The sequence below is a fragment of the Mugil cephalus genome, chromosome 15 (genome assembly GCF_022458985.1).
Source record: "Mugil cephalus isolate CIBA_MC_2020 chromosome 15, CIBA_Mcephalus_1.1, whole genome shotgun sequence".
Lineage (NCBI taxonomy): Eukaryota > Metazoa > Chordata > Actinopteri > Mugiliformes > Mugilidae > Mugil > Mugil cephalus.
Genome location: NC_061784.1, coordinates 10,783,908 through 10,811,321, shown reverse-complemented (window position 1 = coordinate 10,811,321; position 27,414 = coordinate 10,783,908). Strand labels below are relative to the sequence as shown.

The following is a 27,414-nucleotide window of genomic DNA, read 5'->3' as shown; positions in this document are numbered from 1 at the left end:
CACATGACTATATTTCTAATTAATTATTTTACCGCAGTCACTAAAATATATACCCTACAGAAAATCTAGTTTGTTCCAAATGCGAATCAGAATATACTGAATAGCGTTTGCCATCGTCTGCCCTTGGACTGTATTGTGTTTTGTGATGTTGTCACTCTTACTTGCATGCTTATCTGCTCTGCCGTTATGCTGCAACCACACTACCCTATGGCCTTTGATTAAAGACTGCACTGGAATGAAGTAACACAAAACGTGCAATTAGCTGTAAATTGCTCAGTCTGTGAAAACTATATGTTCACATAGGATTTATAACTCACAAAAAGGATGAGTTCAGTACACGAATGTTACCAGTCCATTTGCTGCTGCAGCTACAGCGTAGGGTTTCTTAGATTAAAGTAAACATTTGGCCAGTGACTTGTCAATGTAGGGAAAGCATGGCTGCATTGGCTGCATTCCAGATTGGGGATGTCCTGCTTGTGTGCTGTAACTGCCAATGTTAGGGGTTTTATGAGATAAGATAATAAACTTAACTACGACTAGCATCAATGTGAGTTCATATTCAGCAGCCAGCAGCTTGCTTAAACCCATGCAACACCTGCAAGATGCTGCCAAAGATGGGTTGCAGCCGTAAAGAGGAAAATTCGAGAACTCTCACGTCGTTCAAAATGTCCAGGCACGAACTTCGACGTTGAATGAGCAGATTGGCTCAGTCTGCATATTTAATTCCTTACAATAAAAGGCATCGCCTGATCAGTAAAATAAACGAATTGTACTCAGTCAGTTTGAAACTAGTGACGATGGCAATACAGTTGAGAGATGTGTTTATAAAGTAAATTCTGTCTGTGCTTCACAGCATTAACGTTAATATTAGTACTCGCGTCCGCTGATGGGCCGAGGCAGCGTTTACTAACGCTTCCTTTCGCTTAAATAGCTATATTGTAAATATATATGGTGTCATATATTCATGCTTTAGGTGTACAAACGCGAAACGCGGTCACGTTAGCAGCCGATAACATACCGGCAATAGTAACGAGTGATCCATCTTGCCAGAAATAGACGCTCTTTGCTTGGAGAAGGGAGCGATGTCGTCACTTCCGTAAAGCCTTCATCAAACAGAATAGTCAGAATTATTTACGACGAGTCCGACCGGCGGCGCAGCCAAAACAAGACTTCACCTGAAGATGTCACCGTAATATCCTTTAACAGGAGCAGTGCGTTGTTTCCCTTCGGGCGGCATTTCCTCCGGACTGAAGAAAGACACGTCAGTCTCTCCTCTGAAGCCGCGCATGAACTGGGATGCACCGTCGTTAGCCTGGCATTAGCTCCGCGTTAGCTTCCCCGGAGAGCTCCGTTTTTTTACGACGGGACCGAGCACCCAGTAAGTCCGACCGCCTTTTTTTTTTTTTTCATCTACGTGTGAGATTTAATCTTTCTGCATTTGGCCAATGTTGCTATGTTTACCATGTAACCAGCTTCTACTTTTGTGTGTGGGTGATGGAGGCCTTTTCTGGAAATTCGTTTCCATCCATAAATACTCCTTGTGTGTTATTCTCATATAGCACAGCGTATAATCGGTTATTTTTACTCTTTATATAAAGCCCCACTGTCTTGAACAGTGGGGCCCTGGATACCTAAATCTAGAGAAAGAGAGATGACTGCACACCTGTGCTGGTGCACCTGTTATCTCCCAGACAGCATATGTCAGCCTCCTCCCTGTCTCTACCTTTTACATTTATAATGGGTTTTTAATACTTAATTTTCGAAGCTGTTAGTTTCTGTTAATTGACTATCTATTTCATTTAATTTCTTGATCGTGGGTGTCAAACATGCGGCCCGCGGGCTTTGGCCCGACACAGGGTCTAATCTGGGTCGCAGCATGGACTGCAACTCGTGAAATGAATATAACTGCTATCCCTAATTTGTTTTAGTAAGATAAGTGGATAAAAAATGAAGATGAGATACTACTTTAATGATCCCCATTGGGGAAATTCAAAGGATGGCTTATTAAATGTAAACATTCTCAAGTTAATTGTCCTGGGTTGTGTTACTGGTTCAGCCCATTTGATATCAAATAGCCCTGAATGTTGCCCCAGAACTCAGATGAGTTTGACACCCTGGTCTTGATCATCTGGTTGCAATTTGTCACTGGCCTCACGACACTTATTGGTAACAATACACTTGCCAGTAGGTTAGATAAACTAATTAAAAGGATTTTAATGTGACAGTCCTGCACTTCACGCCCCTTCACGACTGTTATGTTGCTTCGTTTATGTTGAAACCGTGAGGGTAAGAAAGGCAGTAAATCAACGGGATGATCATTTTAGAGGGTGTAGTTCATGGTGCTGTTAAGCTGCTTTTAATTAAACATAAGATTATTTTCTGTTATTAAACCCAGGCCACAGACTTACACGGGGTTGTCGAAGTTAGAGAAACATGTTTCAGTACAACACAATATAATTCATTTGTATGACAAACCACAGCGTCCAAAATGAAAACACAGTTGAATCATCAGTTCCCAGTGAGTTTTGAACAAATGCCAAATACCATAATCCTTTTTTAAGATTTAACGCTCGATTGTTATGCGAGATGCATTCATTTTAACTACTGCGCCTCATGAGCTAGCCTCCAGTGGAGATGCTATTCAACATCTCTTCCAGAATATCTTTGCTCCGTGTTTCATTCAGCAAAGTTTGATCTTGCATTTCACCAGTTAGAGGGTTTCTTCCTACGTATGACGCTACAGATTTAGTTGGTTTGGATTACAGATGTCACCAGTTCTTCAGAGACACAGGTGCTGAAAGCCGACGGCACAGAGTAGACTTCAGACAACATCTTCATCTAATGCGTAAAGTCAACAGGGAGGTGTCGTGCCTTTAGGAAATAGACTGGGGCACGGCAGCGGAGTGCGTTTATAATGGGAAAGACTGGCTAGGCGAGGTCAGAGTAAATGTAAACTGGTACCTGCCTTCAAACAACATCTGTGACATTGATGCCAGTAAGTGTCATAACAGATCCTGATAACAAAACCCACAAGAAGTTGATTTATTCATTCACACAATGGATATTAAGCATTCATAGAGTTATTACTCTATTGGTATGCTCCATTTGTGGTATGTCCTATCAGGTAACACGTCGTTAATTGTCTGTTATCGGCATCAATTGCAGCCAGCACAAGCTGTACCCTGATTAAGAACAAATATATAAAGACCCACGGTAAACAGCACATAACACAGCACACTTGGTTCACCGCTGTTTGATTAATCTCGGCTTCAAAGGACTTTTCCACGGGTGTAAACAGCCACAAGATGCCCACACATCCATAATTAATCACCTACTTTATTATTGCTTAACCGACGTCCTTCTCTGCCATGTGAAAACCACCGTGAGTGTCTTTCACTTACGTGGGCATTCAAATTGGCCTCAGTTTTGCACCATCATTTGAGTACACACAAACACACACAGATGCGTCATTAAGGAGGGAACTCATTAAACTGTGAATTCATTATTCCCATCCAAGCCAAAAATAGGCGCTAAAATTACTGCTTGTGCAAATATCAGCAAATATTATGATGACCTTGTGAATGTACCTAAATGTGTGGATTGTAACAGGCTGAATCAGTTTAAAATCTCTAGACATGGTTGGACGTAAACGTTTCGCCGCCTCACCTTTAGTTGTAGTGTTTTTAGGGAGTGGGCGCTGGTAGTGAACGGTCTGAGCTCTTAGAGTGGAGTGGCCACTTAAGCCAGACGGCTCATTGTAGCGGCGGCTCCTGTGTGTGGGGCTTTCATGGGTGTTTTTTTTATTTTTATTTTATTTTATTTTATGCTGAGCGGTCGGTTGCCTTGCTCTTTGAAAACCACCCACCCACTTGTTTGTGGTAATTATATTCCCGTCTGTCAAATGATTTGATTGTTTTGACGAGGCCCTTTGGTCTCTCTCTCCTTCAAAGCAGCGTTTCGGCCTCACGGTTTTTCCACATTTGCCTTTTTTTTTTAACGTTATTTACAGTCTGTACTTTGAGGTCTTCACGCTTTATTTTTCTGTCCTTTCTTTGCGTCTCACAGACATTGCGCATTATGACAGACAGCATCATGAGCAAAGCTGCCACAATGGAGATTCCCATCAACAGCAACGGCGACACAGGGACGCTACCAGAGGACGACAGCCTTGAACAGGTAGGCAGCTACAGCGACTGCTGGGTCAGCCGACAGCAGCCTTTGGGGATGGTTTTTATTCTTATTTAAAGCTGTTACAAAAGATGACACATGTGGAAAAAACCCTTTCTGTTTACCCACTTGCAATCCCAAGTCAACAAAACACTGTTTGCGTTCTCGAAACCAAGCTGCATGGGAGCACGTGATGGGACAGAGAGTTCTTCCTTTTTGGATTCATTTACTCGCCAGTTATTTATCATACTGTTTTTCCTGTAGCTTAAAATATAAACTGTAGTTTTAAGTGTATTTGTAGGTTGTGCTTTGTTGAAGTTCTAACAGTGACTGATGGTTTTCAGTTGATGGATTCAGTGATTCATTACTACACAGTAAGTTTACAACTGCTTTCTGGTGTTTTCCAATGGAACAATCCTGAACGCAACCCCCACCCCCCCCACACCCCTCCACCCTTCATGATTGTTATAATGCTCAGTTTATAAGCTGATTATTCAACTGTAGGATCGTTTCAGAGGATGTAGTTTGCGGTGCTGTTAAACTTTGCTTTGAGTTGAATGTGTTGACGTTATTGAGCCTGGCCCACTGACCAAAATGGGACTCTTGTAATAACAGAAACATGTGTCGGTGCAACAATAGTGCTGCAAACCGCCGCCTCTGAAGGGAAAACACAGTTGAGTCAACAAATTTGTTATTTTAAACAAATGCTGAATGCCGTGACCTTCATGAAGCTCAGATGTAATTCAGGACTATCATATCAAAAATGATTTTGTCCTCACTGGGGTCCGTCCTTCACATTGAGTCACACAAAGAAAATCGTACCTGCCTGTTTGGGGCTCTGGATGTTAATTAGTGGTATTACTGCTCGTGTGACTGTGTGGTAGTAAAACTCCTGCCTTTAGCTGTTTGAAGTTGACCTCGTGGTCATTGTTCTCGGCTATCACGAGATTAGCCAGGTGTGCTTGTTCCCTCCATCGCACACACACAACGTGGCACTTCTCTGTGGCACAATAAATACAGTTTAGGAGCTATTCTTCCCGGTGCACACACCTTTTTGTCCTTTTCTCAGTTTGCGCCTTTATTCAGCTCCTCATTGGAGATTTATCAGTCTTAGTGTGAACTACGTATTATCTTCTGTCTGGGTTTGATTGTTTTTATTTTTGCTTCGCTTGTCGTGCGCCGCCTCTGTGTCGTAGCTACAACTGTGGAAGGCAATCCCAGTGGGAAATCTGTTGTTGGACTCCAGCTGTCTCCTTGGGAACCAGTTGTTCCCACCGACACCGCTCTTGGCCTCACGTATACGGTTACAGACCCATCTCTGTTTTGTTTGGCTTAACCTTAACGCTCGTGGGTCGTTTTGTAGCCAAAAACCGCTATTCTCCAGAGCGAGGGTTGAGCACCAGCAAACCCCCCCCCCCTTATCATTTTGTGTGTTTTAGTTAGATTCAGTTAGAATGTAATAACAGTGGGCCTGCAGAGTAAGTTGAAACAGGTTGCTCATTTTCCTACAACCAAAGGCACACCTTGTTGGACAAACAGACTGAAGATCCTGGAGGAGGCGCTGGGAGTTAGTCGCTTTATTTGCTCACTAAACTATGCGTGGCTCCGTGTAAAGCACTAAAAAAAAAAAAAAAAAAAAAAAGCTTCCTTCCTTCACGGCGAAACAAGTCAGTTCAGCCGTGCGGCGCGGAAAACCCACAGCCCGAACGTGTTTATGTATGAGAAGTGTTCAGCTGCACCGTTTAGTTCTGGATATTAACCGGTCGTCATGGCAACTCCGCAATTAATCTGAAGCTGGCGGCGCTTTGTCCTTGGGTGGAAAGCCTTTTCTGAAATCAGATTGATATCTGCTGTGCAGCTCTGGGTTTAAAGCTCCCGGCAGCGCGCGTAGCCCCCGAGCTCGGAGAGATGAAGATTGGCAGGTTGAGAGAGAGGGAGCAGAAGTCTGCTTTCGGTTGTCGTGGCGTCAGAACAGAGATGGTGACTGGCAGCTTGACTGTGACTGAGAGAGAGGACTGACTGCCAGCAGCGTCCTGGCAAATGGCTCGAATGCATCAGCGTCTCAGCGCTGTTTACTTTGAGAAGCCTGTACGCTAATTTCCTAAAGGTGATTTTCTTGTCCTTATGAGTATATAAATAGAAGATACATGTCCTGAGTGTTTTTGCAGCGACTTCAGAAGAGGTTTCTTCATCCATGGTGCCATAGCAGGCCTCGCAGTAGTTTCCTTCATCTCCAGAAAACAAACGCTGTGTAAACAAAGCGTCCAGGGAGGGGTCAGCGTCTGCGTCAGCTTCCTCCCACATCGAACAGATGCCACAACACAAGGCAGGCCTTTAAAATAAGAAGGCACACTGACAGGATGAAGGAGAACGCGGAGATAAAACAGACTTTTTTTTTTTTTTTTTTTAGAAACTGCTGTTGGTTTAGTGTCTGCAGAAAATAAGCAACTAGCATGATACAGTAGAGAACTGTCAAAACGTGGAGTTTGGATGCTCGATATATGGATGTTTGTGTGTTCACAGTTCCCTCTTGATTGTTTCCCCTTAATGTTGAATCACCTTTAATGTCCGTGTCTTTTGAATAAACACATTGATTTCTCAATCAGCCTTTTCTTTTGCCGGATAGCGGCAGCGAACGCAGCAAAGGTGCAAAGCCGCTGTAACACATTGGAAATGAAAAGCATGCCCCCGTGGACGAGACGATCCACTCGAAATTTTAACCTGAACCAGACAAATGACGAGCTCCCGACCCGCTGTCGAAATCCCTCGTCACTGCTCTCCATCCTGCATCACTGCTCTCTGTGGACATTACGATGATTTTTATTTATTTCTCTGGGATTTCTTTTTCATCGTTTTTGCCTTGTTTAATGATTTCAGTCATGGATTATTCTTTTTTTTGTCTCCTTTCCTTTTTCTGTTTGTTTCTTTTTATGTTCTTGTTGTGTTTGTCGAACCCCCTCCCTCCCCCTCCCTCCCTCCCTCCTCCTCCATGTCTCCATGTCTGTGCAGGCTGCAAAGCTGCAGTGGAGCTTAGATGAGAAGGTAGGGAGCTCCAGAGGCACCAGGGTGAGCAGGCCATTTGTGCATTTGCGTGTATGTGGTTGGTGTGTAGCACTTCTCAGAGGTTTGACTTTAAGGGGGATTTAAATTGCCTTGTATTGTTGGTTCGTCACACAAAATACTGAACGTGTAATTCTCATTGCAACTCACCGTGCAGCTTGTTAACCTCCCTACTAACCAGGTGTTGTGATAGATAACCCTCATATTGAATTGTGTTAATAAATAGCTCAACATAACAACCTGACTCCAATAGATTATTAGGTTTAAAGTCATCTAGTGTGTAGTGTTGAGTGGGCTCATGTAGCCTAGATTCTGTGTGTGTGTGTGTGTGTGTGTGTGTGTGTGTTTTTTGGTGGTGGGTGTCGGGTGATAAAATAAAACCTTGTGTCATGTTAATAATCATCATGTGCTACTAATGCTGTATTGTGGATGTATAGTCGTGTCACTTCTTTTTCTAGCGTTTCAGTTCAACCTAGAAATGTGATTGTGTTCCGCTAATTAAGTCGAAAGGCTCCGCTATCGGATCCGTATCGACAAACAGGCGAAGCCCCGAGGCAGAGACTTGACACGGCCTCCGACAGCGCAAAAAAACCTTAGGAGTTGTAATTTTTTGACGTCCTCTTATACCAAACATACGGTTTGTGTATGTTTACAGGAAGGAAGTAGCTGCTTCCCTTCGAGGGCATTCTTCTGCCGCTTCCTCCTTAGAGATTTCCCAAAGTGACTTGTGTGTGCACTTAAGATTCCTGACAGACTTCACTCATAGTTAAAGTAACTCATAGTTATAGTATTTGGAACATTTAAAAACGTCTGTCATAGGATTTTATGCTCACTTATTGTTTTCCAAAGTAAAACATGTTCCTCATTTCTCATTGTTCTGCTTATTTTCCGCCACTAGTTCACGAAAAACAATGAGTCAAATTAAAGAAAACACTGAAGGGATTGTGTGGCTCTTAACACACCTCACCCCATGATCCACAGCTTCAGCCAGGCCGTCGATAGTGATTATTTTAAGTGGACAAAATGGTTTATTTGTGTATTCCCTTCAGCATAGTTTGTTGAAGTCACTCCTTGGTTACGGTCTGAGTCTGTGTAAACTGTGACTAAAAGTCCTTCTTACTCTCAGGAACAAAATGGTAGGAGATCTGGCTCAGCCAGGTTAATTATTGACACGTTATTCATGTATTTCCTGTCCTTCCCCCAAGTTCTCCTAGCTTCCTTCCTTCCTTCCTTCCTTCCTTAGTAGTGATTGACCCAGTAGTGTGAATAGGTTTATAACATACAGTCTTTTGTCGTAATTTAACAGTCAAGTCATAATCTCCTGTCTTCATACCCCCACCCCGACCCACTCCAAACCCACAAAACCCTCTATCCTTCCCTTTTTTTTGTTGCGCTGTTTTTATTTACGCACTTTGCAGGACCTTCAGCAGGTGATGGTGTCAGGTCCCAACCTGAACGAGACCAGCATCGTGTCTGGGGGCTATGGAGGAACAGCAGAGGGAATTATCCCCACCAGCTCAATCAAAGGTACAGACCTGACACATCTGCCACGTGTCCACAAGAATGTGAAGTTATCCACTAGTCAGCTGTGCAGGTGGTTGGTGGATTGTCACCAGGTTGAAAATATTTTAGGAGAAAGGTTGATTAAGGCATTTTTTTTTTTTTTTTTTGCAGTATGCAGCATCTTTATGTAACTCACTTGTTTAAATGATATGTGATTAAATTAATACACGACTAAGGGCACAGAGTAAATCTCCATTATTTCCATTCTCTTCCACATTAGAGAAGCTCAAGATTTAAGTTTTAATAAACCTCTTTTTATTCCCATTGTGGGTCAATATTCTACCCCAAGATCTCTCTTTACATCTATTCTATTTTTTCCTCTGTAAATTGTAGAGACTAACAGAGTATTGAATTATACCAACAATAATCATTTTGAAAATAATAATAAAGATTTTGAAACGAATGAATACACAAGGTGTAGGTGTCCTGTCTCAGGTTGCCAGCTAGTCTTTCCAGACATCATTCACCCACATCGCCTCCATTGCTCCAGTGCTTTGCCCATTTTTATTTTTTATTTTTAATGAACCGGGACGTAGGAGGAGCCGGGCACTGACCACGTTTAACTTCAAACCCACTGAAGGTACCACAAGTGCATCTCTACTTTTCTGTCAGCCACGCTATTAAAACATTTTATACCGACTGGAATTCCCTCCAAAATTAGTTCTTAAATTTGTGACTGTCCGTGTAAAATATTTAAAATAGTCACTTCGTACGGCAGCACTGAGAAAGTTGAGTTAGCTCCTTTTGTTGCCGCAGAGCTGAAAGATAAATGGACCTAATACACTGTGTCTGGGAGTTTATTCCTCGTGATACCGCATATACAGTTTCATAGGGAAACAACAGGCGCACTTCAGCGCTTATTTAACACTAAAGTTTGTTCATCTTTGTCCCACTCTCTCTCTCTCAGGCCCTGCCGTGCGCTACAATGCCGAGTTTAACAAAAGGATCCCAGTTGCATCTTTAGGTGGCCGAGACCAAATTCACATTACAATGGAGAGCTTTTATCCAAAATGAGATGTCGTGTTTATTTACGGAAAAACCTCAAGCTAGTTAATGCTGTTTTTAAGGATCGGAACCCAAGAACATTATCTGTAATATGTTCGATGACCCTCACGCGTGGTGTAAATCTCATTTTGGAAAGTAGCTCTCTATACCCAGTGTCTGATTGCTCAGACGGCTGGAACCATCTCTTCTTAATTTTCTTTTTCACTAGAGAGGAGGGCGGTGTCAGTGTCACTCTGCTCCTCTGCTCTGTGGTTGGGTTCTCCTTTAAGATCAGCTTGTAATGGGTGCACACTCCTTTAGCCTTAATTCTTATTTCCAAATCTGCCTTGCAAAACAAAGTGTCTCCACGTTTGTCCCCGTGTGACTGAGAAGTCACAGCGAAGATATTAAAATAAATAAACATGAGTCATTTCTTCTTATTGTTATTTCATGGAAAACTTTTCCCAAACAGTTTATTTGTGTCCTACAATTCAAACTGTCCTCATCATCATCATCATCTTCTTTGCTCGTTTGTCTGCATTGTTCTCTGCTTGTCATGCACTAAATGTTGTCTTTTCATCTTGCCTGTGTTTGTCCTCCACCGTCCTTCCACGATTCCCTCCTCTTCTGCCTCTCTCCCTTTTGTCTGTCATTTCTGCCCCCCCCCCCCCCCCCCCCTTTGCATTTTTTGGCTCACTGTCAATTTCAATAAATGTTAAAACCTAAAATCGTCACTTTAAATCCCGATCCCATTCCCATCATTTTAAAAAAAATAAATAAATAACTCCCACACCCACCCTAATTCATCCATATTCACCTGAAATCAATCCTTCGCCCATACCTCCCCCCTCCCACTTCACCCATCACCCATTCACTGTCACAGACTTGCGTATGAAGGCCAGGCGAAGTAGCCTTCCCCCAAGCAGTTCTGCCATCTGCCACATAACAAGCCAGTCCTATGAACGCCAAGGTACTGTGGAGGATGGAAAGGACCCGAGAGGCGCCTCAGCCTTGATTCATCACATTTTAGGCTTTAACGTATTCCAGAGTTTTTTTTACCTTTTATCACCGCTTCATAAAATGTGATGTCTGTCACCTCCATTTTCCTGCTACGTCCTCTCTCTCTGACTGACTGTCTCTCCTGTACGTGTGCTGCAGCGGTTTGAGGCTTGGCCGCAGCTTAGAAGATGATATTAGAAGAGATTTGAGGAAAAACGTCCCCACTTTTGTCTTTGTCAATGCACTAGTAGTTTAACGTTCCTCTTTGGTCTAACCTTACCTGGGTGTTCCTCTTCGTCCGCCGAAGCCGTCGCTGGTGTTTTGTCATTTATCGTGCTTTGTGTGTTTCTGCGCGTCTCTCAGGTTCCAACATGCACCACAGCAGCAGCAGCTCGTCGATGACGGCGGAAGAAACGACCCGTGGCGTGGCCGTGGAAAAGCTAGAAACAGTGAGGAAGTGGGGTCTCAACACTTACAAGGTATGTGAGGCTCCTCAAAGTGACCGAAAATTGCTTTCTGGATAAATGGCTGTTCCACTTCTCGCCCTGATGCTCTGTGTTCGATGGCCATAAAGAAACTAAATCACGTTGGTGATGTGTCCGTGTGATTCAGTGTACGAAGCAAATGATCTCGGAGCGCTTCGGCCGTGGCTCCCGGACCGTGGACCTGGAGCTGGAGGCTCAGATTGAAGTTTTGAGGGACACCAAGAGGAAATACGAGAACGTGCTGCGATTGGCCAGAGCGCTGACCAACCATTTCTACAACATGGTGCAGACGCAGCATGCGCTGGGCGACACCTTCGCTGACCTCAGTCAGAAATCTCCAGAGCTGAGGGTGAGACATGGGTTTTATCATGAAACATTTCTTTTTTTTTTTTTTAAATGACGCTATACACACGTTTCATTTATTTTAGACACAATTTAAAAGCTGTTCTTGTTTGCAGGACGAGTTCGGCTACAATGCAGAGACTCAGAAGCTGCTGTGTAAGAACGGGGAGACTTTACTCGGTGCCATTAACTTCTTTGTGTCCAGCATCAACACATTAGTCAACAAGACAATGGAAGACACTCTGATGACGATCAAGCTGTATGAAAATGCAAGGTGAGCACATGTTGCATCAAGTCTCCTCATCTGGACAATAAATGTGTAAACTATGTGATAATCAGCGTTTATAGTGAGTTTTAGCTCATTGTGTAGTTGCCTGGCCAGAAGCTTGTTCACTGCTTTCATAGTATTGTTTTTGGCTGCAACAGGCAGATGTTTTAATATAGTAATATTTAGATATTTGACTTCATCAAAAGGCCAGAAGTGTGAATCCAAATGACCAATATTACTCCATAACTGCTGAATTATATTAACAGAACACGTCTGCCAACTTGTCTCCTCTGCCCCCAAGTGGCCAAAAGGTGGTACTGACCGAGGCAATCACAAGGTCTTTTACTCATTTATATGCAAAGTGAGGTTTTGAAAAGACGTTAAACAAAATCACTGTGATGTTTGTTTTTTTATACATTGTAAGTTGATAGAAAGTAGTAAACGAAGTACAATGTGCACACAACACCAGCTCTGACACAAATAAGTTCCAGTAAGTTAGCAGACGAAACAACAAACAGCTGTGTAGACTTCTGCAAAAGTATTTTTTTTTTCTTTTTAATTTTTTTTTTTTTTTTTATTGTTGCGCCAAAACGAAAGCGGTTGTCCACTTTGAGGGATGATGCTTGGCTGCTGACACCAGCACACGCAGCGTGCGAGGAGCCGGTTTCTGGTTTCTTTCTCTGGGGGCACAGGCCTGCTGCGTTGTGCAGCTCCGGTGCCGCAGCCAAGACATTACAAAACACCAGAAAATTCTTGAATCATCTGGTCGTTATAGAAGTGGCTGATCAAATTATTTAGGTACCATATCGGCCGATAATGATCTGTGGCCAGTTGATCTGAGTACATACCTGAACTATGCTATTTCATTCCCATGATGAAGTGATTCTGTTACAAATTTTCCTCAAATCTCTATATATCCTCTCCTCTTTTGTGTGTGTCCAGACTGGAGTTTGATGCCTACCGAACAGACCTTGAAGAACTGAGTATGGGGCCCAAGGATGCTGTAACCATGGCCCGTATAGATGCTGCTCAGCAACAATACCAAGTCCAAAAGGACAAGTATGAACGTCTTCGCTCAGACGTGACCATTAAACTCAAGTTTCTAGAGGAGAATAAGGTGAGTTTTTTTAGCTTGTAAATTAAAAAATATCTAAGTATCTAGGTCGACCTGATGTGTTTTCTTTGTGATATGCACAAACCAAGTCCCCCCCGTGTCTGTCTCCCAGGTTAAGGTGATGCACAAGCAGCTCCTCCTCTTCCATAACGCCATCTCGGCGTACTTCGCTGGCAACCAGCAGCAGCTGGAGCAAACGCTGAAGCAGTTTAACATAAAGTTGAGGCCCCCAGGGGCCGACAAGCCCTCCTGGTTAGAGGAGCAATGAGAGGCCCTGCTCAGCCTGCAGCCTGCAGCCTGCTTCTCCACCACCTCCACCTGTTACCTGTCGAAAAACCCCAAACTCTACAGAGGACCACTACAGAGGAAAACCCGTGCAGATACTTCGGTGGATGAAGAGAGGAGTGTGTGTGGCTGGATGACTGGACAGACGAGGGAGGATGGGACTGACGAATTGCAGGGTTTAATTGATGAGTAGGTTAAATGAAGAAGGAAACAAAGTGGTCAGTTTCAGTCAGGGGGCTTTTAGTGCCTCTCTTCCAAACTTCTTTCTCCCACCTTAGCCTCTGTTTGTGCTTTGTTCCCAGAGAAACGTATCACCTCTCCCCTCCCCTCTCTTCTTCTCGTCTCCACTCCCCCTCCCATCTCCGACACTATTTTGCTGCGTGAGCTCGTGTTAGTCATGTCTGTGGCCATTATTGTACTCATCAAGTGCTCCCAGTGCTCTGAGTTAAACTTCAACCCCACACGCCATCATTAATAATGATGAAGAAGGAAAAAAAAAATGGTAAAAACCATTAAGACGCTAACAAAACACTACTCCAAAAACATTCAGACCTTCTCATTCTCCTAGTGTGCCTCCATGTATACGAGCCAGTGTATTAAATGTACATATGGCCTGCAGGATGACAAATAAAGATTTCCACCTACATGTAAAAAGGATTTGTATGCTACACTGGAACAGTTTCAAATCAATGTACTTTTCAAATTAAGTACTGTTTCACTTTTGAGATACACGTCACATGATCGTTTGTAGCCTGTGATTAACGAATACTGTGTTTAGTTTTTGATTAACATGTCATCTCTTTGTTTTCTAATTAGTTTACGTCTTTGACTCGGCTCTTCTGTTCTCGCTCCTGTGTTTCTGATTTAAAGACAGCGTGCTGTTTGGGTAATACATTCTGGAGTTTTTGGACCGCGAGCGCCGCGGTGATTTGTCCATAATCGTCAGAAATGTCGCCGATTTCACTTGAAAGTTCTTCGAATTCCTCGATTCACATATGCAACAATCATTTAAGGAACACTGCCACAACGTCCCAAAGTTTAACTGGTTTCGGGTCTTTACTAATTTTATCACCCAAAGAGGAACGATGGATGTTTAAAAGACTGTGTTTGCACGGCTTGTTTAATGATCCTTGGTCGGTTAATCGTCAGTGTTGAATGTACCTATGTAAGATGGGTATAACAGTCACTTACATTTCAGCAAATGTGACTGGTTTCACCTGGTTGTTTAACTGATAATGGAAAACGAAATCATTACATTTTTGTTTTTCACATTTACACGTGACACTGAAATGCGTTGTTGTCTTTTCAAAGTCGTCTCATTGCCATCGATACTCGGCTCTCAGCGCTCCTAAAGCAGGATATATTTGTCCATGGTTACCTTTCTTCACACTGAAGATTACCTACCTAATATGTTGAGGAGTGTGATGACGCTGATGATTCATCCATGTTGTAGAAAGCAATCATGAATCGTTGACCATTAAAAGACAAAACATTGGCACGGTAGTACATATGTTTTATTTTTAACGCGTCACTGTATTTATCATGGTCACATGTTAACCTGTTGGAAGCGACACTGTAAATTGAATATTATTCAGTTTGTGGGTGTGACATTGTGCATCTTACTGGGACGAAGATACGACTCAGGCCAGACAAATTGACCAACTCGTGAAGAATTGATAAAAATGTGCTCGGTATCTGCAGTGAAGATAATGAATGTTAAACGATGCTGCATTTAACTCCCGAGGGCCTCGAGCAGCAGAAAGCAGCGCTCTATGAGGCCGCCCCATCAGCTAATGGGCGAGTCCTCCAGCTTCTCGTCTCCTTTGTATTTGCATGGCTGGCAGCGGTCCAAAGTAAAGGTTCAGATACGTGTGCTTGCACTGATGCTCTGCTTCTGTGCGCTAGCTCGCATGGTCTGGCCTAACGCCGTGCTTACAGTCGTTGATATCACTTATGAAACTGGCTGAAGCCGAATCAGAAAGTCGGGTTTACTTTTTATGCTGCACTTGTAAGGACGTGTAATTATTATCAATGAGAATATCACAATTAATACTAATATTCATGAATATCTGTTTCCAGAATTATTTTTATTTTATTTTTTTTTATGTGTGATAAATTGGTGTGTTAATTTTGGCTGATAAGTAACTTTGTACAAGCTCACTTGTGGATGCTACGAAATTAATAATAATATTCTCACTGGCCAGCTCCTGGTCTGTTTGACCATCACAAAGCAATATCAAAGAAATGTGACTCCTCTTTTCCGAAACCTGCCCCGTGAAATTTCCTGACCCCAACACCAAAATGAATGGAAACAAGATGTTTTTTTTGTTTTTTTGTAATTTGTTTGTTCCATAGTTGTGAAACCTTCGGTAAGTTAAAAGAAAGTGTGACGAGCATTCAAAGTCACTCCTACTAGCAGTCTTTAGATTGTTGCCAAGAGAGAAGCGAGATTTATAAAATATATTTTATCTGTGTACAATCAATGTTTTTCTAGGCTGAGTTTGTGTATTGTACTGTATGGATGATCGCACACAAGGTATTTATGATGATAAATGAAGTTGTGTCATGGATTGATGTGATACTCTGCCTTCATTCCTCACTCAGACCTGAAAAGTCCCTCTCCCCACCCCAAGGGAACAAAATTAAAAGTACACATTTTCAAATGACACGGGTGTGTGTTTCTTCTGGTTCCTCTTTCGTCTCATTTTAACTGCACCCAGAATGCACTGTGTTGCGGTAAGACCAGGCTGCAAGCATCTAAAAATAAAAAAAAGGCTTTTCTAATAGAAGAGTAAATTTTGCATGGTTTTTAGTTTTATTGAGTGCAGCTGTTCTGTCTATTCTCTACCAATCAGCCGCAATATTAAAACCACTGACAGGAGAAGTGAATAACATCAACAATCTTGTGACAATTCAATGTTCTGCTGGGAAGCTTTTGGACCTGGCATTCATGTGGATGTTACTTAAAAATGTACCGCTCACCCCGGTTTAAAAACGGTTAAGAAACAACACAGAAAACATGAAAAACAGCACAAGGTGTTTAACTGATCTCCAGTTTCCGTACCCACTAACAACATTCTGTTGCCAGACACCACAGGACACCTGCAGAAGACCCATGTCCATTCTCTGATAAGTAGCGGTGGGGAAAAAATACCGATATGGCAATATATTGCAATACCTTTTCTTCCGATACAATATCGATTTTAAAAGAGAAAGTCATGTTTTGGGCCTATGGTGAACAACACCACCACTTTTTCTCTACAAGTGCATTAATTGGAAATGGATCGTTTGGATTAATATTGTTTTTTTGACTCAGTTTGTCCAACGAATTGTCACTGTCATCTGATGTACATATATGAAACTTGTGTTTTAAGCTGCACTTAAAATTTCTCAGTGAACTATCCAGAATATTGAAATATATCGCAATATCATAATATCGCAATTATCGATCGTATCGTGACTCAAGTCACTGCCAATACCTGCCTAAGGGAGACCGACACGCTATTAGGCAGGTGGACATAATGTCATGCCTGATGAGTGTATGTATCTGCATGATAATATATGTAAATATTTATAAGTAATTCATACATTGTGGCTATTATTTGCAATAATTTTTGATTGTATAATCATTTGGCTTGGCCCACATTGTCAGTTCACCCATCTTTTTGTCCGCCCCCCCCCCCCCCCCAAAGTGGGCGTTCCCTTACCTGGACTGTCTTGAATTTGATTGGCGGAGGCGCCTGTACCTGCGGCTGCTGTTTGTGGCTCAGGCTGAGTCTACCTGAATCTACCGTTATAGTCTACAGAGGAAGCACGAGGCCGCACCGCAGCGAGCATTTCATTTGACAGCTACATTTTAAAAGCACGGCAAGTAGCCTACAACTAATAAGAAGCGTATTTTTTTTGCCTTTAAAAAACAAACAAACAAACGCCTGTTTGTATACCATGGTGTGTGCTGAGTGTTTTGTGAAGCTAGGAGTGGTTTTGTGGGTCTGTGAGTCGTTGAGAGAAGTGACAGCTAATACAAAAACTGAAATTAATGAAGCCGCGTTTATTGGGAATCGCACAGACGTAAATTGACAACAAAGAGTCATTTTCCTCAGTGGTTTGTGGCGACATTAATAATTCGGCGGACCAATTCGCCTCTTCCAAGTTGTGTAACCGCATTTGTTTCCCGTTAATTTGCCTAAGAAGCCTACAGCCTCGACAATAAATTGCGGGTAATAACTGTACACAGAAACAAATGTGACAGTAAAGTGTGTATCTAGGTCGGTTTTGGTGGCTGACATCTTTGCCGAATGTAATGTATAATCTAGGTGAATATTTTTTCCCCTTAAATGGCGAGTTTTTTGAATGAAGTTTGGTGTAATGTGGAGTAGCTACCTTTAATTGTTTTGTTTGTGATATTCCATAGTCCGGGGAAGTAAAATTGGCACCATGTTGACAAACTAGCCTTTACTTATATAATGTAACACTACTTTAAATGACATGAACGTGATAAATGCAGTTTTATCAGTTTTATTTGTGATATTCTACTTCCTGACTATGCTGTTGTTGTTTTTTCCAGTGGAATGTGATTACTTTCAGTTGAAACCTATATACACTTATTTACAAAAATGCTTTTTTTTCCCCTGTCTGTTCAGATCAGAGTGGTCAGCATCAGGATTATTCCTCCCATCATCTCGTGTATTTGAGAGACACAGATGGAGGGAGTGCTGATTTTGAAATCAGCTTCACCTCGAGACTCTCCTCCTCCTCCTGTGGATGCTTCGGATCTTCAAGCATCTCCTGTACCTCCGGCCATGCATGTTACAGCCACGGCACCTCCACCTCCACCACCACCACCACCACCACCTCCACCGCCTCCACCTCCCCCTCACCTTCCTCCCCCTCCGTTCGGTTCCCGTAATTTCCAAAGACGTTCCATGAAAAAGCTGAACTGGGATACCCTTCCCAGCCAGCGTGTCCTGGGCAAACTGAACGTGTGGACGTCCAAGCGGACCCAGAGGGACCTGGTGCTGGACATTCGGAGCATGGAGGAGTTGTTCAGCCACATGGACAAACAGGCCTCGCTGCCCAGGGTCACGAAGAAGAGCAATGCCGTGGACCTCTTTCCACAGGAGCCTCAGGTGAATAGCCAGCATTAAAAAACGATGATAATAATTATTTCCACTAACTGGTGCAGACATTTTGGCACGTTAACACAGAATGCACAAGAAAGGGAAGTAATGAACACGCAGATAGGAAGTGTTTTTTTTTTTTTAAAAAAAGGTTCCACACTAAATAGGATGTCAGAGAGGAACTAGCAAAGGGAAAGGGAGAATTTGAGGTTCCCCAAATGTTAACTATGAACTTGTCTCTTTGCCTGAATATGAATGTAGAGGTGTTGACGATCCTTGTTTCTGTTTTCTTTAGGTCACGATTCTTGACTCCAAAAGGAGCATGAACATCGGGATCTTCCTGAGACATTTCAAGAGGTAATGATGCTAATGTTGAACTGAAAAACAGAGAGTGATATCGGTCGCAACAAATGTGTTGGTGTGATACTGTGAAAGAACGTGGTCGCGATGAGTCACACAATAAGCACTAGATGAGCTCCAAGAGAAATAACTATGGTGAGCAGATGTCACGACTGAGCTCTGATGACGAGCAGAAAAAACGGATCTTGATTGGCGACTGTGCTGCGTTAATCATTCCCCAGCCAGCGGGCCCTTTATCTCAATCGACCATATGCAAATCAATGGAAATGTCTTTCATGTCTAAATGTTAATGGCCGCAACAGTGAGAGCAGCACATTTGTTTTAACAGTTATGACTTAGTTTGTTAATACAAACATGCACCGATCAGGCATGACATTATATTGTGTTGGTCTTCTTTGTGCCTCTTTGTGCCTTTGTTAGTGAGTTTGGAGGTCAGGTCAACACTGTACTATTTTTCCTGTGTTTGTTTAGTTGTTCCCAAACCGTTTTTGTGTTTGTGTGTCAGGCTACATCCTGCTGGGGGTGGCTGCTGCCATCAAGTTGTGTGTCATTGCTATGGGGTGGGGGTGTCTGGTCTGGTCTAGGTGGGTGGTACATGTCTAAGTAACATCTACAGGTCCAAAAGTTTCCCAGAAGAACACTGAATTGTCACAAGATGATCAATGTTATTCACTTCTGCTGTCAGTGGTCATAATGTTATGCCTGATCGGTGTGCTGCTGTACTGTAAAGTTACGTTTATACATAGCTAGGTCAGCTGTTTCCTTATAAACTTCAGATTTTCACTGGTGCTGTGATTTCGTCTATTTTTGCTACATCTTTCTGAAGTTTGGGGGGTTGCTATAATATCCTGTCAGTTGATATTATCTTGAAAGTTAACACTCTAAAACTACTACAACGACTTTGCTTGATAAACACAACTTGCTCTCACACAACTGCAGGCGACAAAGCACGCTCGAACGCGGTTGGTCAATGCTGCACATAAAGGATCCAGAAAGCTTCTGGTAGATGGATCTTGCGTTATTGTTGAGAAAGTCTCCACATTTACATACGTATATATATTTACAATACATGCTGGCTTTAAATACTTTAATTTCAACAATAATGGTAGTGTTAAAAATGGAAATTCCAACGTTTTATTAGTGCTTTAATCCATCTTGACACCACAGGCAGTGGCTACTGTTTCTGCACAGTATCAAGATGACGTTCACTCAGCTCTCACTTTGAATACCAAATTCACTCTGTCAGCACCTCAGTGCTGTAATGGTGTCTGCTTCAGTCAAATTGAAATTGCGTGACTTTCAGCGTTCTGTTGGGCTCATAATGTTTGTGTGAATGCATTTGGACGTCACTTAGATGCCTTTTTTAAAAGTGTGACGTGTCGACTGAACAGTGCAACGGGCAGGCTGTCATTTCTGTAGACAGATGTTTTTTGGAGGAAGTTACTGCAAGAAGTTATTAATCAAAACAGAACCTATTTCTCTCCGCGTATGACTATGATAACGATACCCTTAGTTGCACTGTGGTGGTTTACAACCTGCTGCGGTCAACGCTGGCAATGTTATGCAACTTAAAATGTTATGCAACTTAAAATGTTATGCAACTTAAAATAGTTATAGATATAAATGCCTCAAGAAAGGTTTATTTTTCACATCGTTTTGACATGAATGGAAACCAACAAAAAACACAACCACCATGACTACACAAGGCTGATGGGATCATTATCATGAAACGCAGCACTGGTGCATCTTTGTTACTGTTTTCCTTTGTCTCCCTCTGCAGGCCTGTGACAGAAATGGTACAAGACATCCGTCAAGGGAACTGGCTCAGATTTGGAACAGGCAAACTCAAAGAGCTTTGTAAACTGCTTCCAGAAGAAAATGAGGTAACTAGTCTTGGCCTCTCATTGTTTGGGCCTGATTCTCTTCACTGTTTTGGTCTAAGAACTACCAGACCTGTTGCCCTCTTGGAGTACAGCACAGTTACATGTTGTGTTTTTTTTTACTTACATTTTGATGTTTGCTTTAACTACTAAAAAGAAGAGGAAGAAGAATTACTTACGTTGATTATTGCAAACGCGCTTCGTGACCCAACAACAACCTTAATCCTAATATGTGGAAGAGGAAATATAAATGCAATCGCTCTCGTCATTGTGCAGGTGAAGCAGCTGCTTTCATTCAGTGGGAACCTCTCTGCGTTACCTGAGGCTGACCAGTTCATGGTGCAGCTGCTCAGAGTGCCGGGGTCAGTTTTCCTCAAGTGCTTTTGCTACTCAAGCATTTATTCAGTGTCGGTTAAAGAAATCTTGTATACACGTGGTACTTAGCTGTTGTCTGTCGCTGTGTCTCAGCTACGAGGAGCTCCTGAAAACGATGGTGCTAAGGGAGGAATTCTTTCCTCTTATGGAGGAGGTGAAGAACTCTATTGCTGTCTTATCCAAAGCAGCTAATGGTAACGATTCCCACTCATTCATCCATCATGTAACAGTCTCAGCCTCCAGCAGCTTTACACCGCTCAGGTCTCATCTGACGCTTAGATACATTTTCTTTGTCTCTTTTCTTTCTTTTCTTCTTTCCATTTAGAGTTACTGGACTGTGACAACCTCCACTCAGTCATTCGGCTCGTGTTAAAGGCCGGGAATTACATGAACGCTGTTGGTATTTTTCCTTGAGAACTATGTTTTCCCGTTGTTCGCACTAATGTATCACATCTGATGCATTTGAGCTGTGTCCACGAGGCTTTCACAGACCTTGAGGGCAGCGTTCATTATACTGATGAATGGAAACATTAATTAAAGTGATTCATTCTCCAGGGCGGTTACAGCGCCAACGCCATCGGCTTCAGGATGACCTCTCTGCTCAAGCTGGCAGACACCAAGGCCAACAAACCCGGCATGAACCTCATGCACTACGTTGCGAAGGTCAGGCTGGAGTCAGAGTTGAGGGGGTTACTTTTCCATTTGTCCAAAAGGATAAAACTCCCCACTATTAGTTGACCTCACCCATTATTGTTTCCTCTCGACAGCAAGCAGAGGACATCGATGCCGAGTTGCTGACTTTCCCAAACCAGCTCAATCACATTGGCATGGCATCAAGGTGGCTACAATTAGTACAATGACTAGTGTCTTTGGTCATTTAATATAACAGATTATTGTTCACTAAGAGCAGCATCAAATATTCTTACACATCCGTTTCAATCTGATCTTGGTGGAATAAGCTACTGTGTATTGACGAACGTGTAAATGTTGCAGAATCTGTAAAGAGGAGGTAATCACAGACTTTGAGAGGGAAGTCAAGAAGGTCAAGGAAGTCAGATTGTACAGCAGCAGACACCCTGGCCTCGCACAACAGATGGAGACCTTTTTTCTGGTAAAGTTTCGACCTTCGCTTTGTGAAAGCACAAAGCGAGCCTGCGAACGCTTCGCGCTGTTTGGAATCCGTCTTCTTGTGTGTTTTTCTTTTCTCAGAGGGCTGACGCCAAGCTCGCACATCTGGAGCAGTCCCTCAAGGAGCTTTCTGCCGTGAGCGATGCCGTTGCCGAGTACTTCTGTGAAGACCCGGCCACCTTCAAACTAGACGAGTGCTGCTCCATCTTTCACTCCTTCTGCAAGAGGTTTGACACGGCTGTACGGGTAAGAAGAGAAACGACTCGCTGTACTATTCAAATGTTTTTTTTTTAATTTATATATACATGTGAATTTGGAGGCCAGGTTCACACCTTGTGCTGTTTTTCATGTTTTTTTGAGTTTTTTGAGCTGCTGCCATCAATAGGGATAAGTATCGTCAAGGTTTTTCAGCGCCCAAACTGGTGCTTAAAGCATGTAAAACATACAAACTTTATCCAAAAATGGTGCCTTTTTATTTTTAAGGCATTTTCTGACGTTAAAGTTATACGTTATAACAGAGTATTAATATAAATACAACTAAGAAATAAATTAACCAATATAAAATTAAATACACAACAAACTGTCATAATTGTGATATTAAAAACAGTCACATGGGGTCTCGCGGGATAACAAAGACGGTACGTTTCTCGACTTTAAAAAAAAAAAAAAATGCTATGCTGCGTTGTCAGATATCTAATCAAATTCGAGGTGTTACCTCCGTTGCACAATATCGCCTTTGAGCACTTGTTTCAGGTTGGCGAGTCTGCGTCTTTCGAGGTGAAGTACAGCCAAACTTTTGACAATTTTTCCTTAGGCACTTTGAACGTTCACTTCCATCGTAGCAGGTGAAAATCTGTAGTGTGTTGCGGTGGCACAGCAATAGAGCTAAGGCAGCGCTAATTAAAAATACAGGGGCACCCAAGTTTGTGTGAGCACCGGTGCCGTTATGCTACAGAGTATCGGTACGCATCCCTAGCTATCTAGGAGCATTACCAAGGATTTGTTTTGTATTAAGGCAACATTAAGCTCCAAATCATTTTTATTGTTCTCAAAATGTGAACCCTGTGTTTATCCTGCGTTGTTTCTTTACTTGGCTGTAGGAGAACAGAGAGCGAGAAGAAGCGGAGCAGAGGCGCAAGCGGAAGGAGAGCATGCGCATAGCAGCCAAACGCCGCTCCACGATGTCAGGGCCGAGGCCGGAGCCCAACGGCGGCGGCGACTCGTGCCTGGAGTCGGCCCTGAACAACTTCCTCTCCACGGTGCCGGAGGGTGTCACCAGATGCAGGAAGAACATACTGCCCCCCATCGAAGGGTCGCCCTCCGCACGCAGCCCTGCTTCTCACGTAGAAAAAAGCAAGAAAACACCCCGCGCTAACCAAGAAAGTCCAGAGAAGAAACACCTGAAGCTGCAGAAAGAGGACGGACAAGTAGCGAAACTGGAAAACCAAGAGGCTGAGAGGATGCGTGAGGTCGCTCGAAAGGTGCTTCACTACCAAACGAACAAAAGCTGTGTCGATGGAACTCCTCGACGTTCGGAGAGAGGACAAGACAAACCCGACACCCCGAGTACCCCACAGCCGAGGACTAGAGACTTCTTTTTTGCCAACAATGGGGACGTGGGCTCCCCGTGGACTATCCTGAGCCCTTTGACCTGCTCCCAAGGCGACAACCCCCCGCGAACCAGGCAGGCACACAAACACAGACTGTCTCTGCCGTCTGGAGACGAGCTGGACGATGGAGTCTGGGAGCAGGAAAAGTCAAACAGCGATGCTCCCAGTTCCGCTGATCAGGACAGTGCGGCGTCTCCATCCGGGGGTTCCGCGTCTCTTCCAGAGGGTCCCACCCGGAGAGCTTTGTCTCAGGGCCCGGTCGTCAGGTCGGTTTCCATGGATGAAACCGGCCGATCGCCTGCAGCCGCCTTCCGTCTGGGAGACTTGTTCCAGAGAGGTTCGTCCCAGAGGTCGTACTCCTCCGGCTCACGGACAGAACACGCGAGGGAAGACAGGACCTCGGTCGGCTCGTCGCTCGGCAGTGACGCCGGGAACCGCGCAGACGACCAAGTGAGCTCCTCCGGATTTATATCCTTCTTCAGACGCATCGGAGCCAGAAGTAAAGCTGCTGACATGGAGGAGCAGAAGGATCCTAATACTTGATTTAAGTTTTTATTCATAGACGTAGAACAGTGTATGTCTTTTTTTTTTTTATGTCTGTGTTTAAGTTTATTTAAATATGTTTGTCTTTTTTTACCCTTCAGTGGTAACAAGGCAAGTGTGGACTTGCTTTGAACTGTGAAGGTTTGGATTTTTGGGAGTCGGCCCACTTTTAAAAATCACAGCAGCTTTCTTTCTTTTTGTCTTTTTGTATGCAATAAAGGGTGACATTTTACCTTTTTACATTTGTGCTTGTCATATTGATTGTGGGCTTTAACATTTCCGTGCTCTTTGGTGCTTTTCAGGTTCACGTGTTTTCTGTCCTTGAAATGAAATCCTCGGGAGTCTTCTCGCTGTGACCATCTCCATAGTGACGCCTGCTCAGTTTCATCCGTTGCTTCTTTCTCTCTCGGTGCGACTAGACTGTTGTACCGAAAGAATAGACGTTAACTTTAGGAAAACAAAATTTAAATGTCTCTTTTAAGTACAGTTTATCCATTCAGATTTTAAACTTGTAGCTGATGCCGTCATCACACTGCTGGCGGTGCCCTCACGCCACCCTGGTGGTGTCAGTCAAAAAGAGAGAGAGTGTTACTTGCGCAGCGGGGTTTGTTTACGGCCGTTTCATTTCAGCTCTCATTTTAATAATAGCCTCCAGAACAAACTTTCCCTTCTGACCGTTCTGTTGTCCTCCCACATCCATCCCTCCCACTGGTGAGTGATCAGTGGGGACATTTGCAGTTGCCTGGCATTTCAGAACTGGGGCAAAGTGAACAAAGAGAATTTAAAAATTTCGGAAGGATGTGGGCAGTGTTTTGAATTTGTTCTGCTTAGTCACTAGCTATAAGCCTTTTTATTCATGGTCGGCGCAGCCTTGTCTCTGACCTCTCTGAAGTAAAACGAGAGTTCCGGACTGCAGTCGGCCGTTTTGGTAGAGCGAGTGTAGCCGTCCCCCGAGATTCATGCCACTAAGCACTGCACTTCCTCTTTTCTATTTTCTATTTCCTCTTCTGCTGCCACGCCAGCCAACTCCCACATGTCCTCTGACTGTGTCTAGAAGACATATGCTCAGCAGATACCCGCAGAGCTGGTTGCATCACAGAATGTAAGGAGCAAAATTCTCTGAGAGCTCTAAATAATTTATATAAACTAAATCATTTCCATGCTCATTATTCTCACAAATCTTCATGCAAATGTCAAACTGCACAATAATTCAATTTTATATGCGAAAGGTCAAAGGTCTCCTCCTCTGCGGCACCGTCTGCTAAAAATACAAACTTAGACAGTTCAGTGCGATGATGCGCACACAAAACCAGTAGTAGGACATCCATCCCTCATGACAATCACCCACCAACTTAGTAACAAACAATCACTAATGGAGGGCGAACATTTGTCCCATGGGACATTAATGAAAGTTTAGGGTGTGTTGAAATGACACATGGCTGAGTCTGAAATAGTGCATCAGAGTCTTTGTAAAGCACAAAACTGTGCTTAAATGCTTCATGCTGGATGAATCTTGATTTAAACTCGGTGTCTATGCGATATTGGGCTCCGTAAGATCTCGCAGTGTTGACCAAAATGAGACTATAGCAAAATCGGTACGTGACCTGCCGTCGTGACCAAGCAAACCATGGTGAGAGCGGGGGAGTGTGTTTTACCTCGTTTCCAGCTAAAATACGTTCTTGCGTGTACTTTGTGTATACTGTCTAATTAGTTTCTTGTATCTCCTCCTTTTCTCTGTGGTGTAACACTCAGGAGCCCCTCTACCAGTTAGCTCCGGTAACCTTAGGGAAAAAGGGTAGTAAGAAACTTTTGAAAAATGATCAACCTCCAATAACCTGGTAGCTAAAGCCAGAGTTAAATTAGATGTTTGTGTGTGTGGAAGAGACTGACAGAAGAAACTCCTGCGTAGTACGTGGGTGGAACCAGCTGGGAAGGTAATGCATGATCGGATAATTGCGTGAATAAAGTACAAGAAACAGGAAACATTTTATATTGTGCAGGTATTTATATATATGTATACTATACTATATATACTATGTATTCTCCACCACCTGCTTGTGTCTTCTGTCTCGTTTCAGTGATTGAACTCAGCTGCATCCTTCCTGCTCATCGAGCAGCATAAAAGACCCGCACCCCCAGTCCAGTTTTGCCACGTCTCACTTTATGGTGATTACTTGATAGTGCCTTCTTAGATTTGTTGGGGTTTCTAGTTCTGCCTGCTGTTTGACTTTTGTTTGCTTGTTTGTTTTGTTCTTTGTCTCTCATTTGCTTAGTTGAGCCTAAACCAACCTGCGCCCACCTCTGTTTTCAGCCCCGTTCTCCCCAATCTTCAGCGGAGCTACCACCTGCTGCCGTCTCCCACCCCTTAACCTCCTCTTGTGCGAGTGTGTGTATTTATTTATCATTTTATTTTTTTATTAAACTGCTCTATTGTCTAGCTGTGTGCCAGTAGCAGGTCGATGCGGCTGAAATTATTCTGCGAGAGTTTTACCTCTGGCTTTTTAAATGCTCCTGTTCGTCCCAGGGTTGGCTTGTATAGGCTACGTGTTGTTTTATTTGCGATAAATATTCTATCCTGATTCACCCTTTAAATCGGTAAACGAAGACGTGAACCATTTTCACATCCAGTATTCAGGGTTCATTTTATTCCCCACCAGCAGGGGGAGCCATATTCTTCAATTGCTTCTCTCCAACTCCTTTTCCCACCTCTTCCACCTCCTCTTCTTCTTTCCCTCCATTTACATTGATTGATCTTTTCTTTCCCCCAGACTGTGTGTCTGGATTTCAGTAAATACTTTATCTGCAGGATAAAGTATTTTAAAGTTCACATCCAGCATTTATCTGAGTCATGGAAAATGTCAAACACAATATGTGTGGACGGTCGTGCCTGCGTTTCAAGCATTGCGGTGGCAGGAGTGAACCTGTTGTGCAGATCATGTGTTGGAGCTCAGGGACGACACACTGGTCGGCAGACTCCTCCACAGCTACTCTCATCATCATGTGGCCAGGATGTCCACATTCCTCACATGTTTGCGGGCGGTTGCGGATGAGAGTCACTTGATGGCCCTGTCGCAATTATGCATCTCCCTGTTGTTAAAACTGCCGTGTGTGCAGCCAACAGAGATGGACAA

At 43.3% G+C, this 27,414-nt stretch overlaps 2 protein-coding genes across 7 annotated transcripts; both read left to right on the top strand.

Annotated features, from left to right (window-relative positions):
* The first annotated feature begins 1,083 nt into the window (after positions 1 to 1,083).
* Positions 1,084 to 15,933, top strand: arfip2b (ADP-ribosylation factor interacting protein 2b). Of its 6 annotated transcripts, none has more exons than XM_047606731.1 (10): positions 1,084 to 1,378; positions 4,066 to 4,176; positions 7,177 to 7,209; positions 8,646 to 8,754; positions 9,698 to 9,754; positions 11,137 to 11,252; positions 11,386 to 11,607; positions 11,717 to 11,874; positions 12,811 to 12,985; positions 13,095 to 15,933. In XM_047606731.1, exons 2-10 carry the CDS (start codon positions 4,078 to 4,080, stop codon positions 13,248 to 13,250), a joined length of 1,125 nt encoding a protein of 374 aa, XP_047462687.1. In that variant the 5' UTR covers positions 1,084 to 1,378; positions 4,066 to 4,077; the 3' UTR covers positions 13,251 to 15,933. The 6 variants fall into 6 exon arrangements, with proteins under 6 accessions (XP_047462687.1, XP_047462685.1, XP_047462689.1 ...); XM_047606729.1 differs by having other exon boundaries at positions 7,177 to 7,233; XM_047606733.1 differs by lacking the exon at positions 7,177 to 7,209 and having other exon boundaries at positions 1,085 to 1,378.
* A 1,072-nt stretch (positions 15,934 to 17,005) lies between these two features.
* Positions 17,006 to 24,523, top strand: fhdc3 (FH2 domain containing 3). Its single transcript, XM_047606728.1, has 12 exons — positions 17,006 to 17,134; positions 17,911 to 18,396; positions 18,683 to 18,744; positions 20,528 to 20,630; positions 20,904 to 20,989; positions 21,096 to 21,196; positions 21,328 to 21,398; positions 21,558 to 21,665; positions 21,770 to 21,840; positions 21,996 to 22,113; positions 22,212 to 22,376; positions 23,231 to 24,523. The coding sequence occupies exons 2-12, from the start codon at positions 17,971 to 17,973 to the stop codon at positions 24,281 to 24,283; spliced, it is 2,364 nt and encodes a 787-aa protein (XP_047462684.1). The 5' UTR covers positions 17,006 to 17,134; positions 17,911 to 17,970; the 3' UTR covers positions 24,284 to 24,523.
* The last annotated feature ends 2,891 nt before the right edge of the window (positions 24,524 to 27,414 follow it).